The sequence below is a fragment of the Rhopalosiphum padi genome, chromosome 3 (assembly GCF_020882245.1).
Source record: "Rhopalosiphum padi isolate XX-2018 chromosome 3, ASM2088224v1, whole genome shotgun sequence".
Taxonomy (NCBI): Eukaryota; Metazoa; Arthropoda; class Insecta; order Hemiptera; family Aphididae; genus Rhopalosiphum; species Rhopalosiphum padi.
In genome coordinates, this window is record NC_083599.1 from 33,071,648 (window position 1) to 33,087,335 (window position 15,688).

At 29.9% G+C, this 15,688-nt stretch overlaps 1 protein-coding gene across 1 annotated transcript in view; it reads left to right on the forward strand.

Annotated features, from left to right (window-relative positions):
* The first annotated feature begins 303 nt into the window (after positions 1–303).
* The window catches only part of LOC132926513 (scavenger receptor class B member 1-like), a 95,520-nt gene continuing 80,135 nt past the window's right edge, over positions 304–15,688 (forward strand). Inside the window, exon 1 of the mRNA XM_060990877.1 lies at positions 304–741. Within this exon, the coding sequence (XP_060846860.1) occupies positions 627–741 (115 nt within the window). The 5' untranslated portion in view covers positions 304–626. The remainder of the gene's footprint in view (positions 742–15,688) is intronic.

Sequence of the window (15,688 nt, forward strand, 5' to 3'; positions counted from 1 at the left end):
GATGAATTTGAAAAAAATAAAAAATCGATATCATAAATATATTATACCGATCAAAAAGCAGAAAGAGAATGAGCCACGAGACACACTCTGTACATATAAATAGTACAATACAGTATTTAGTATAGCTCGTAAGACGTAAGTTATAACGTATATATATATATATATTGATAAACGCTAATAATTATTGTCGCACACGTATCGTCATTGACAGCAGTCGCGTCGCGTACGCCACGGGGTACTATTTTTCCGCTTGTCGTCGCCGATTACGACCATCATCATAATAATATTCTCTTTTAAAATTTCAAAAACCGCGTAGTGTCGACCGTAGATTTCCGATCGCGCGCGCACTAAATCTACGACAATCGCGACATCATCGCGAAATCGGTGATACGATATAATAAAAATATATTGTTGCAATTGTTGTTGTTAAAATCGTGGACATCGTTTCGCGAGAACCCGTCGGTTGGCCGACAGTTTGTCGTCTGTGTCGCCAATCGCGGCAATAACGAAAAACAACAATCGCTGTCGTCGTCGCTAGTAGTCGGTGCTCCCCGTCAATACCACGACGTCACTTATCGTGGACATAGAATAACACGATTTATCGGTATAGCGGGCAAATATAACTCATGCGGTTCGTGTACAAATCCGTTTTGGACTTTTTTGGTCCGAAATCGCTCGGTTTAAACCGACCGCCGACGACGAGAATGTTGCTCAACTTGGCCGAACCGCTGTTCGGAGGAGGTAACGTATATGGTTGTCGTACCACTTATAATATATACGTTTTATATTATAGTTAAATATACAACCGTCGGGTATTGGTTGTGTACCTACTACGCGTATGCATTTATGGAACTCGACGAGTAATAAACTATAACAATACGCCTGACTTTCCATGACAACGCGATGTACAGCAATAACATTGGACACACGTCTTTTGCATTGCCTATACAGTGATTGACGTCGAAATCGCGGCCATCATGTGTCGACGGTAATACGCGATAATACCCAGTGGCTGATTTAGAATTGTTGAGACTCTGGACAAAATATTGAATGGGTCTATTATTATAAATCATAAATTAAATTAAAGGATCAATTAAAATTTTAAAAATGTAATCTAGTACGTGGGCCCTCAGTCTGCATGGGCCCTGGACATATATCCATAATGTCCTTGCGTAAATATGGCCCTGCGCCTACCTTATTACTTTTACCGATATCAATCTCAGATTTTTCTATCCCATAGCCACAGTGTAATAGGTGGGGGTATGTAAATATAAATACATAAATTATAATTTATAATTTATATAAATAACGGCTGCAGAGTCGTAATACGAAACTGTCGATTCCTACAGCAGCACAACGGATCTGTGTATGGTATTATGTATAGAATACTTTGTGCATGTTGCGCGCCTATCTTGAAGCTCCGTAATCTTTAAAAAAATGCGCCGTTGGGTCGGAGGGGGTTAAGTTTCGTAACGTGATTTATAGATTTGAAATTCACTACCGATATTTTGTTGCTCCACGGCGATATACGATAAACGAATAAAAAATACCCCCCGAAAAACAGTGTGAGTCGAGAAATTACAGGAAGCAAAGAAAACGGTTTCACGAAACTGACCTATTGTTGCTATTGCCCGATCGTCACGACTCGCTTGTAAACCATAGGGCGATATAACTCACTATTCCTTCGTGTCTATATGCATGTATACCGTAATATCGGTATTGATGTTTGTATCGATTTCTACCGTGTTATCACACGTTATAATATGATAATTTACTTTATAGAATTTTACCAATGATAAAAAATTTATATTTATTTAAAAAATAATAAATAAAAATAAATCAAATGTTTAATATTTTCGATTTTTTGATAACAAACGGTAATGTGAATAATTCGAAATACGATCGTGAACATTATTTATTCAATAACACCGTTGAAAATTATACGGTCTACACGGATTACGAGAAATACGGCGCCAAGTTGAATATCGTCTCAAACAATGCGGTTGGCGGTCAAAGCACACGGGTTAAGATATAGCTTTACTGGGTTCATCGCCGATAACAATTTTCCGAAAGCCACCACCGCCACGTACAGTCCGATACCCGACGACTTTCGATCGAATTGTTTAAGCGTCGACAAAGTGTCACCATTCATTGACTATAGACAATATTATTATACAGTTCCATTTAGACCACATAATATAATATAATAAACACATTCAGCCCGACGAAACGCATCGTCCGTTTCATTGTCCATTGGCCATTGCGATGCGCCCATACTCTCAGCGGCTCTTAAAAGTAGTTTGCACATTGGTTATCTGCAGTCACTGTTAATATTATTCGGCTATTCGCATGCCTCTCTACGAGGATTTTTTAGAATTTATTACATTTAATTGTATTATATTAATGAGATGTAAATATGTAATGTATATATATATTAATTATGTTTGAAAAATCCAAGTAGAATCCCGACAAGATATTCGCGTGACATGCAAATATTAAGCGTTGAGACATTATGCGATTTCTTAACATACTAAATTGCACTCAAAGGTCGACTGGACATTTTGGATCGGTCCCCAATCACGAATCGAGACTTCGTAAGATCAGAGCGTCGTTTATATTTCTTGACATAAAACCAAATAAATTGGTTTGTTTGTATAAATAGGAACATAATATTATTAAAATTATAAATTTAGTGCCAAACGGCAGACTAAGTGGAATACATCAATAGGACATATTATAATAATATTAATCGTCAGTTTATTGTTTATTGCGGACGATTTAAATAAGCATAAATAGGTATATACTATTATGTATATGTGTACACACACTCAGTTCTGCCGATAACAAATTGTCCACAATACTGCCAATGAGGATACACATTACATGCGCATTTGATTACCAATAATATCATAATACAATAATAACACGTACAGACCAATCATATCGTATCAATAATATTTCTACAGGATGATGGGCGTCAACGAATAATTTAATTGAGTTTTTTATGACGATGATAATTTAGAACAAACATCAAACATTACTAGAAAACGTAATTGAAAGGAATTATTTAACCGCAAAGTAGCTTTTGTAGTTGTAATAAATAATTATAAATCCTAAAACTCGGTAGGCCGATACCTTTGCGCTGTGGGTAAAATAATATTTAAATCGAATACTTTAATACTTTTATCGACTATTGCCGGTTGAATATTCGCATAGTCTGTTATTTTATATTATTAAGTGTAACGCAATAATTTAAAATTTTCCGATACGGTATAATATGCAGTTTAATTTGTATTGCATTTACGCCACGTAACAGTACTAAATAATATTTAATAAAATTAATAACCTATGAAAAGTATAAGGTAATCATAATTATATATTATTATAAATTAAGGATTATGAAAATATTCAATATTATGATGTTTTTCTATTGGTTCAATTTTTTTTTTTTACAAATAAAAATAGTGTTTAATTATAAGAAATATCAGGTAAACATAGAATAAAATGTATGCAAACTAATTTAAAATCAATATTATTTATAATATATATTTTGTATTATTCAATTGTAAAACGTTTTATTCCTCTCTAACATAATATGAGTTAGTATTCAAAAATGGGTTGTTCGTTTTTGAGAAAAAAAATAAATGTGGAATTTTATATTGTGACCTTGGTTTACCCAATGACCAATAAAATGATTGTGAGAAAAATGTGTTTATAATTTTTGGTTTCTAAACCATAGTATTATTGCGTAAGCACATTCTTAATTGCTAATTCACTCATTCAATTTTAAAAACTGTCAACACCACGTGTGTCGGGAAATGGTGTTGAATGAATGATAATACTTAAATACTATTATAACCGCTGAAATATTGTTATCTCGCGTTTTACGTCAGCGGATGCAATTCCTAAGATTGTCTACACGTGACGATTAAAGACACGTTAAGATATAAAAAAAAAACCTGAAATAATACATCACAACAATATACATAGATATGTATTATAGCTGATTATATTCGGGCAAATCTTGTAAATATATAATTTATACACGACATCGACGTGAATTGATGGTAAAAAGTACAAACTACGAAGTTGGCTACGGTGGCTGACTTTAATATAATAATAGTTTATACAACAGTTAAATTACAGTATATATTAGGTGAACATTCGTGAGTAGAATCTCGTCGCAAAGGTGTGTAATTTGTAAAGTGAAATATTGTAGGTACTCTAATAATAATATATTCACTAAAAATAGCCTTTATAGACCAAAAGTTTCGAAGGGGCCCCGTAAACATTTGCAAACTAAACGACTGTTAAATCCGCCACCGGAAATACTTAAGTGATTATCACCACCTACGGTCCGGAAGTTGTAGTAAATATCTAAAAAACAAAACAAAAAAAAAACAACTCATCACAAGTCGTTTCGTCGCTTTCGAATACATCTGCAATAACAATAAACAGACACCCACTTTTTTCTGCAGACTTCGGCTTAAAGCATTATACGAGTACTACACATGCAGGTATCGAATATCGGCCTTATATATTGTTACGCAATGAAAGTGAAATTAATACAAGTCACCGCTCGCCCTTTGTCGTGTTCCGATAGACAATATTCGTTGCATAAAATAAAATCGTATACTATACTCTATAGCAATAATTATTATTGTTCTAAATACCATAAACGTGTAAGCGCATAAATATTCAATTTGTTTTTGAAATATGTTTCAGGCGACTTTACAATTTGATTACACAGTAGGGAGGGAGCTCGAGTTTCACGTATATTTGCACACAATATTATAATACCATGCAGTTTGATGCGTATATATTATTATAATATTATCAATTGTATAATGTAAGCGGGTTGACTGGACAGCGTTCAGTGTACAGCGCTTTAAACTCAAACGTGTCAATTCATCATTATGACGTGTGCATACTATAAGTCTAGAAATACTATTTAAAACGTAACAGGATCGTTAAAGAGAATGCAAAATATGTCGTGTAAAGTCTCCGTTTCAATGACACAATAATATGTTTGACCGATATTCGTTGAGGTTTGAGGCGTTTATTATTATGTAGGTATGTAATAATACGTAGTTTTTTTGATAAAGTGTAAACATTTACTGTTTGGATATCGATTTCATAATATTATTATTTTATAATTTTAATAGTTTAATGCGTCTACACTCAGAGTTGTAGAAACGTCGATTTCGTGGTATTTTTAAACGAAATATTTACTCTGTGTCTCGGCAAACGTCTGCCCATGTTAAAGTCGACTGACTGATATTATACGGTTTGTTTAAACGATTGACGTTTAGCGGCATCGCGATATATTACGTTTCTATAGAATACGAGTACAGAAACGTAAAAAGCACATCTCATTTTTATGTTTTTTCAATAATATTTTAATTCTAAAACTATTGCGCTCGTGTAACACTTCGATGGCTTGTTCCTATTGGTACCTACTTAAAAAATGATCCTAACATACCACGTCCGCAGAAAAATTGCGTCGCGGCTCAAAACAATAATCCTTATAGAATCTATACAGATGCACTGAGTCCAAAGCAACACGAGGTACGTATAATGCACGTATAACGACACGTCGTAGGTATACGTCCTATTAAAGTTTGTACTTGTAGTATTATACACTGGTTATTGTTATTAGACTAAAACGGTAATAGAAAAAAAAAATGTTTACAAAACGTGATAGTGAATGGCTAACTCAAATTATAATAATTATATTGCCAAGAAGATATAATGGGATGTTTTGTATGATATTAAGATTATTAGTATAGTGATATTAGTAGGAAATTTCCATTAAGCAATTACTTAACGATTGTTTATGTTAGCATATATTTTGTTTATTAATAATTAAATAATAATAATATATATCTATGTATATACTGAGTTTATTACTAAGATTAAGAATAGTGAAACTAATAAAATATATTCCTAAGTTTAGTTTAAAATTATTTCAAACTTTAATAATATCAATGAACAAATATGAGGTTGTATTTAAAATTAAAAGTTATATTACTTTTAGACATTTCTAGCAATACATTTTTTGAAATTTGACATTTCTAATATTATCAGTGATTATTTTTCAGCTGGTGTTGTATATATATAATAGGTATATAATATACTAAAAAACAAAATATGTTATACCGTATCATTAATTCGTAATAATCGTGTATTGTAATTATTGTTAAATCAGAATATTTTTTTATTTATGAAATAACTGTTGACGCGAACAAAGAGTACTCATAATAAGTACTTTGTTACTGCATGTAAATCGGTCATTATTTCAATGCGAATTGTATACGCTTACGATTAATAATATGTAATACATAATATACAAAGCAGCACAAATCACCTCACAGATTAAAAACAATAATAACTTTATAAACAGGCTAAAATATGCAAGCCAATATTATGAGGTCGCGGGCCTAATTACTATAATATACAGATTTTAAATACGCAAATGTTTACCTTCCTCGCGGGTCTTAAATGGCGCTGATGCGTTGACGTTTGAAACGCGTGTGAAGGTACCTACCTCGTTATCCAATCATACATAATATTATAATGATAAGTTATTGTAATTTCCTGTTTTGTGGCAATTATTATTTGCGCCGTTATAATATTTACAACTTTGCGAGTCATAAAAAATAATAATAAACACTAAGTATAGGTACCACATGTACTGAATGGATTACCGGTTGATCAATTATACTGTAGTACGATATCAACTAACTACATAGGTACTTAATATTATATTATTATAATATTAGTCACCTAATTATACACGTATACGGCGCGATCCATTTAAATAAAATTATATTATTATACTCTTATAGATAACTGAAAAATGGTATTTTAATAAATTAAAACAGAAAGCCCCAATAGGTATTTACGGTGATAAAAAACTCATGGAACGTACTGTTTAAAAGTATTCCTTTCGAAATCATGGAAATTCACTCGACATATCAGAAAAGCTAGTTAAATAGAGAATATAATTATGAGCTACATTCTATTCCGTCAAAATGATACTATTCCCTTTTAGCTGATTCACTTTTACAAAACAACTTTAAAAGGGTCGGTATCCTATTCCCGAAATTTTAAAAAGGTCAATTCACTTTTCCACCATAATGAAGCAGTGTACCCGGCATTACTATAAGTACAACTGCCTTCAGCCGTGGTCGTTAACAATTCACCAAAAAAGGAATTCTCTTACATTTATAATATTATTTTCAAAGTATCATCAATAAATCAATGGTTATTGGGGTTAGGTTCTTTCATCAGTTTTCATTGTCGCGATTTAATTTTTAATCACTTAGCATATAATATGTGTATTATTACACTAATGGTGTTATTTTGAAAATGAATGTGTATTACTTTAAAAAAATAAATATAAATAATAATTAATCAATAAAAGTCCATACACATACGACTAGCCGCAGTGGCTGTAAACAGTTATTGTCTTAGAGGTAAATCGTGCCCATCTTAATTTTACAGCCACTGTGACAGGGCGTATGGATAATGAAGTATAAATAAAAGTAAAAATAATAATGTATATTGGAATAATTAATAGATATACAATCATTGTTACTATTATCAAAACGGTCAAGTCATTACAAGAAGTACCTACTGCGACTTGCGAGTATCACAATTATAAAAGTTGTTTTTCTTTTATAATTGGAAATTAGATTAGAAAGTTTTGTAAAAAAAACTTTGGTACGTTTTATCGGTTTTGTGGAAAGTGAATCGATGGGAAATGGAAATACCTAGATAAATTTGGAAGAACATAATTTTGGTGACAAATGTTATGTCCATAAAAAAAATGCATTAAAGCCATGCAGATAAATTTAAAAAAAATGTATAATGTAGCATTATACAATCGTCGTAAAATTGACTTGTTATCAATTATAGATATCGATCAGTTCACAATTTCGGATCGAAAATCTTTAGTTCGAAGTATTTCATTGTGTGGTATTATAACTAATAATATATTATTATAGCTTATGGGTAAGTACTTGCTTTTAATGTGCGGTCCACAATCACGCCGCGCGTAGGTATATATTATATCGTACTACCATCACCGAGTTTAAATATATATATATATATATATATATATATATGGTGTGCGCTATACTTATAACGTAATATATTTTACTATAGTTATAACAAATGGTGAATCTAAATCACCCTTAACGACGATTATCGATCGATCCTACCCCGAATGTTAGAGTTATAACTATAGTAATAATACGTAACGACAACAGATTCATGCGAGTATTCAATATTTATGTGAACGTAACTCGAAGAAAATTTAAAAAAATGTGCACTGTGTTACATCAACAAACAATTAACTTACGGCGGAGAAAAACGTTAGACGATATTTTGTTTCGTTTCTTTAACCGAATCCTTTCTTTTATTCCATACAAAAATACTAGAGGGTACATTAACGTTATAAAATATTCATGAAACTATTATATTTAAAATCGTATTAAACGTTTGAAATGAATCTATTATAGAGTTTTAGAGCATCATAGAGTGACTCGACAGAGGAATGCTATATAATATATATATATTTTTAATACGTTCTGCACGATATTATCAGTAGTAGAATTATGTTTCGGATACTTCTATCAGATTCTTTCTTCAGGTTTTATATATTTCATTTGCCATATTACATATTTAATAAAATTTGAAGTTGGAAATAGATAACGCCATTCATCGATGTACTATAACGTCTATAACACACATTAAGACTTTATCTATATTTGATATTATGTATATAAATATTCATGAATATTTTCTTTTTTTCTCCTTAAATCGTACTGATTGTTAATATAATATATTTTAACTTTCAATTGAAAATTCATGCATGTAAACAAAATTGAATTCGGAAGCCATTTGGAAAACATTCGAAAACCATAGAATAAAATTATATACGAATAGATTTTAAGTCATTTGCGGCTCGAGGTCTCTTCTACCGTGTGCATATATATAAATATATAGTTAGTATATTCTTTATTATATTTGATAAACGCATAAGATGATTTTTAATTTTTACAATGTATCTCCTGACTTTTTGTCTCGTGATAAATTATGCAAAACATTGTAATAATAACTTTCGGGTTCCAAAAATTGGTTTATGATGCTGATACATATACGTACACAGAGAAAATACGTATAGGTACCTACCTCGCGCTGTCCGTGAAATTGTATTCAGTTTTATACGATATAAGGTACATCGATCATCTGCACGTGTACGAGATTAACTTTAGTTTCTCGTTACTCATTATAATTTTAACCTTTGGGTATAGGAGTATTTTATTTTAATCCAGCTTTACGTTTTGAGACTCAAGTTTATTATTGTAATCTATTTTATATGCAGATTCTTCATACGCGTATGTAGTAGGCACCTACAAGGTGATTGTGTTCAACCTTGTGTTATAAACTTATAACTTATTAAATTTTTTTCTGTCAGCTTATGTACTTTTGAAAACATTTATAATATGTGGCAAGTATAATATGATGTACCTACTTAGTAGTTTTCTACTTATTTCGTGATAATTTTAGATTCTGAGCGGAGTGATGGACGTATTGATTTTACAATGGTGTGCGTTTGTTTTTTTATCACCTTTTAAAGCAGTAATAATGCTGTGATTCCTTGAATTTTGAGGATACATTTTGGGTTAAAAAATTGGATATAGTTGATTTTTTATAGGATCAAAAGTAAAACCATTCTAGTACTTTTATCAAAATAGCCGGAAAAAAACTAGAAAAAAAATTAGGAAAAATTTGGAATTTTTCCGCAAAATCATTTAAATAATAAACTTTGTGCATCAAAGACAAAGACGTATATCTATATTATCATGTTTTAGATTTAAAATTAAAAATCTACATTATCTGCACTCAAATGAAACAAAAATATTTATTTTATTATTATTAATTTTAATATCTAGTTGTTTATAAAATGGTAAAAATATATCGTACAAATTTGAGGCTTAAACAATAAATATTATCGTACGTTAAACACTGATGTCTGAGAATATACCTACCATATACAAATGTATTATACTAGGTATATGTTTAATACTATAATTTAATATTTAACATAGGTATATATTCTAAAATATACATTTATTTGGATTAAAACGAACGATAGTGATGGTCTGATTTTTAGACAAACAAATACATGACAAACTTTCTCTTCTTTTGAAATTTATATGGTGGTTCCACATATGGCTTCTAAATTGAATTCCTTTGCTTCAAATTTATATTGCACCGATTTAAGTATAATATATCTATTGGGTAACGGATTTAATATACGGTTTAATAGAATATGTCATTGATGACAAAACCATAATATTGTAGCATAGAGTTCAGGCACGTACAGCTTTCACCTTAACTACGACCATCAGTTATTGGGATGAACGCCGTAAATCCGATAATTATTATATAACAGTGCCCGTTAATTTGTTAATCGTAATATACCTACGTAATATACCCCTCATCAAGATAAAAGTAAAAAAAAATTGTTTGTTTCAAAAATTATTTTAAACAGTATTTTATTCTCGATTGATTATTAAACTTCATGCCTTTGCAATCAGTAATCCGATAATAAATTGCAAATTATTAATGAAACGCCGCCGTACTATCGCTAATTAAAAATAATAGTTACCTACCGCCACATAGCCTGTAGGTAATCGTGACGAAAACTGTACTGGAATCTCTTTTAGAATGTAAATACTAAGAGTGTATAATGCAATGCACGGCGTCGGGTAAACAATTCTACATTCAAAATCATTGATTTACTTCACTGGAATTACCTATTATAAAACAAAATTGTGTGTACTTATATTCCGCAGGTAGTTAAAACGTCAAGATAATTATTTAACGAAGGCTTAGGCATAAGGAATAATAAGGTACACTCAAACAGTATATTGGAGTTAAAAATGCAATTCAACCGTTCTAAATCAGAAATGATTTTCTGAAACCCGTGATTGTAGCTGTTGGCAAATTAACAATTTAACACGCCCACAAGACGTGTTGAATAATAAATATTATGCAAATTTGCTGTGATTTATGAAACCGAAATATAACTCGAAATAATTAATATATAATGCGTCGTCTCGTGTATTTGGTTTCAATTAGTAACATTATATTATAGTAAATATTTGAAGTGGGTTAGTGGAGCGTAGTATAATGAGTTGCTGCAGATGCGGCTATCATAAATTCATATGGGGTACCTTTAATTTTTTTATTTTTTTACAGGGGAGACGCGTTTGCACATTACCGCCCCCCACGAGCATCGTTTATTGATTAAGATATACAATCAATTTTACATATTTCGTAAATAAAATCAATTTTATACAATTTATTGGAGGATTAATTATCCTCTTATTTTTGATTATTGACCTAAAATAATAATTTCTTATTAATTACATAATTTATTTGTCTTTCCCTTTCGTGGCGCTCCTTTTCACTCATGACCTGAGCGATAAGTCAGCTATGGTTCTCCGATCTTCTTCCTTCGTCGTATAATACCGATGATGTTATTTGCTGTTAATTGTTCTTATGGAGTAGGCATGTATTGATCTATAATATATGCGCATATACTATGTACAGATACTAATACTTCCGAAAAGAGGGTACTGGGGGTAGTGATAATAAAAGAATTTAGAATGGTAGTAAGTCACCGTCAAACCGAGACCGACAATTATTGTTATTTATACGTCGACTCTGATTTAAACGATTTCAATCGTTAATTTATTACGTGCTTTCAAATTTATATAATATAATATAAATTAATGAACAAACTGTTCATCTGCACAATGCTTTTTTTTCAACAAAAATAAAACATTATACATTTTGCAGCTTTAAATGCGTACGTTTTCAAAAAAGGATTTTATAACAGGAGCTTAAAATGCTTAAGTCATATGCATATTGTATTACAAAATAAACTTTTTAATTTGTATTGTTTATATATTATTTTGTTTTGGTTTTTTTTTGGAATAGCAACCGTTATTTTTTATTTAAATTTTCTAAAAATGTTGATGTACCTATATCGAGTGATGAGAAAAAACTTTTTTTTAACTAATCTTAGAATATTTTTTTAAAAAAATATTAACGATTGAATGATTATTTAAGTGTATTCATCAACACTTACCCGCTGCTTCTGAATAAAAATTGAAAAAAAATCATATAGAATAATTTATTGTACTAAAATTTATAATTGTTTTTATAATATCAATCAATTCACCCTTTTAAAATATAATTTATCAGTTTTTACAATATAGAATTTCTATGGATTATAATGTGTGAATTAAACTAAACATTTTCTCTCAGATCGATAGCCATAAATATAACCAAATTATATAAGGCAAAACTAATGGCACTTGCGTTGTGTTTTAAAAAATAAATAACCTTTGTAATTTTAATCACGGTCAAAGTCCGTGCCAAATCTAATTGTAACTTTTAAATCGGTTAATAATCATTAATAATCATAACAACAATATTGTAATATTTGTTAACTCAATTCTATTATATAAATTCACATTTAGCGCCCATTTATTGTGCCGTGGTAGATAATATAATAATAGGTTGTTAATGGATAAATATTGTTATTAAAACGTGTACACACAAACACCGCACAATACAATATTATAGATAGGGTTGTTATTTTAACAAAAAACCGATCAATATCTTTAAATATTTTAGTAATATTAAGATTTTATTTTTGGAACAATGTTTGTAATAATTTATATTATCATGAAAGTAATAATAGTACAATATTATATTAAAAGCTATAAGCCTATAAACCTTTCCGTTGTTCGTACAAAACTAGAACCGTAACATTTTTCATTAAACAATACACTTCATAATATATTATGTAGATACCTAAATTTGTATGTTTGTTGTATGTATTTTCAATTTAAATCTAAAATTATTACACTATTTTCGATTTATTAAAAAAAAATTATTTATGTTATTGATTTGCATATTTAATAACCATTCCGTATTTATAAGAGCCTACATGTTAAAATAATCAAAAAAACAAATGAAAAAAAATGCACGTAGTGTTTGTATTATTTATAATAATAAATAATAATTAATATAAACACCACGTGCAATAAATGTACGAGTATTTAAAATACATAATAGTACGTTAAGGGTTAGTATTGAAAATATAAAATATATTATATTTAGTTTTTATAAATATATATAAGAAATATGTATTTAAAAAATACTGACAATTACAAAATTTAATAAAAATACATTATACGTATAGTAAATTTCAATACTAATCACATATTATCCATCTTTTAAAAATTTTTCTCTTTCAAAAATATAAGTGTTACAATGCAGTATATCAGTATCACTAATTTTAGTTTGACTTGGACATTGAACAATTCTTATGAATAAAAATAGACTCGATCACCTTATTAATTATAATAATCAAACACATATTACATATAAAGTTCAAAAATAAATTTAACTTTAAAAATGCAAGTAGTAAAAAAAATGTACAGAAAAATTAATTTAAAAATCAGGAATTCTAAGAAGAATGATATTTTAAAAAAGATGAATTATACATTATATGTATACAATTATGATAGAGCCAATATAAATTACTGGTACTAAAACCAAGCAATAGCTATTAAAGTTCATTAATTACGACCACACAAGCTGATATCTTTGCTATGCCATACTTACAAGCTATATGAGAAAATAAACATCTACCATCATATTAAATATCAAGTCGAAAGAGTACTTTTGGTAAAATAATTTGACTTTAGACCAGTGAAAGTGTATAATACAGGACACTAGGACAGATACAAATCAGACTACATTAATGACAATACCTACATCAAAGATGATGGCTTTGACAAAAACAAGAGAAGGGGTGGTTTTCGTAGAATTAACACGGAATTTGTGTATGACAGGGTCAAAAAATTGTTTAAGTGTAAAAATGATTGACCATTTTTATTAATATAATATTATAAAGTCTATACTACTGAACCGACGTTTTACAACAAGAGTAATACTTGATAACAAATTGAATCCACAGAGTTGCAACCTGTATGAGCATTGACACAATAATATATGTGTTACAAGCAAAACCTGAACCCACAGAAGACACAATTATGTTTATCTCTGAAACCGGGAGAAACAGAGAACTAAAAATTCCATTGCTCGAAGAAAAAAATAAAATGGTATATTAATCGCTAGGTGATGTATCTGGAAATTTCACTGTATACACGACTCTTAGATTTAAATAGTAACGTGAGAAAATCAATAAGAAGACACATACATTTTTTCTAAGTACATAACCGACATGTTATTTAAATTTCAACATTCGTATTGATTTATTATAACAATTACTTTAATAGTTTTAAAATCAAAACATTGACTAAGATAATATTATTAATATTATGATACCTATAGGCGTATAATTTTTAAACGAAATAGTATATTTACACATCGATAATAGTATTTTATTTAATACTGTTGTAACTGCTTTAAATTGGTTTATGTTTTTATCTCATCGTACACTATTTTCAAAGGGAAAAATTAAAAAAAAATTCGCCTCCCCATAAAAAAAAAATGCGACAGCACTGCATAGTCAGATGTGGTGTGAAGTATAAGTACAATAATAATATCGTAATGCAACCGCCCGTCGAATCACGTGTTTCACAATTATTCGTTAATGATATTTCGAGATTATCCGTACGAAATCTATTATAGCTTATGATAATATATTATATCGTGTACAGATATCAATTAAACACGCGATTTTGATAGCCTTGTACGATTTTATTGTATGGGGTACGCGCCGACACAATAATAATATGCATATATACTGTATTTAAATAATGGACTCGTAATAAGTATAATACAGGCACCAGCCATATTCGTACACACGAACACATACATAATATAATATACGTGCGCATTAACAGCGCATTATTATATTCGATAAATAGATAAAATAAAATATAATATAACATAATATATTTTAACCTTATCGAAGCCGCCAAACGGCTAATGCCCTTGTAGTAGACCTATACCGTGAGGATTCTGCCAGTGTCGAAACACGCGATAATAATAATGTTATTATAATAATAATAATATTTTAAATACTATACGATATTAATATTATTATGGTCTGTGTACGCTCAGAGCGCAATAAACCGCATCGGTTAGCGCCGTCTCGTTTTACGCGCGTGTAATAATACGGACACCGTAGTATATAGTAATAGTAATAGTAATAATAATAATATCTGCAGGACAATCGACGAGACGCGCGTACACATAGCAGTATATAACCGTGAGATTCGCGATATTATTATAATATATTGCTCGAATGACGTGTTCTGACGTTTAATTACGTATTCCGCCGTCGTCGTGTCGTTTCTAAGTAGGTTCCTCCTACGTATTATTATCGCATATAAAATTATTATACGTATACATAATATTGTATGGCGAATTATTTGCGGCCGTTCGCGTTCTACAAGACAGTGAGCCCGACAACAAACGATTATAAAAAAAATATTATGATAATTATAATCATGAAAAATAAACGTTTCAACGGTTATTATAATATTATTGTATTGCGTATACTATAAGATATACTATAAGACAGTCTATCGAACTGTATATGTGTTTTACGGAGCTATATAATCAC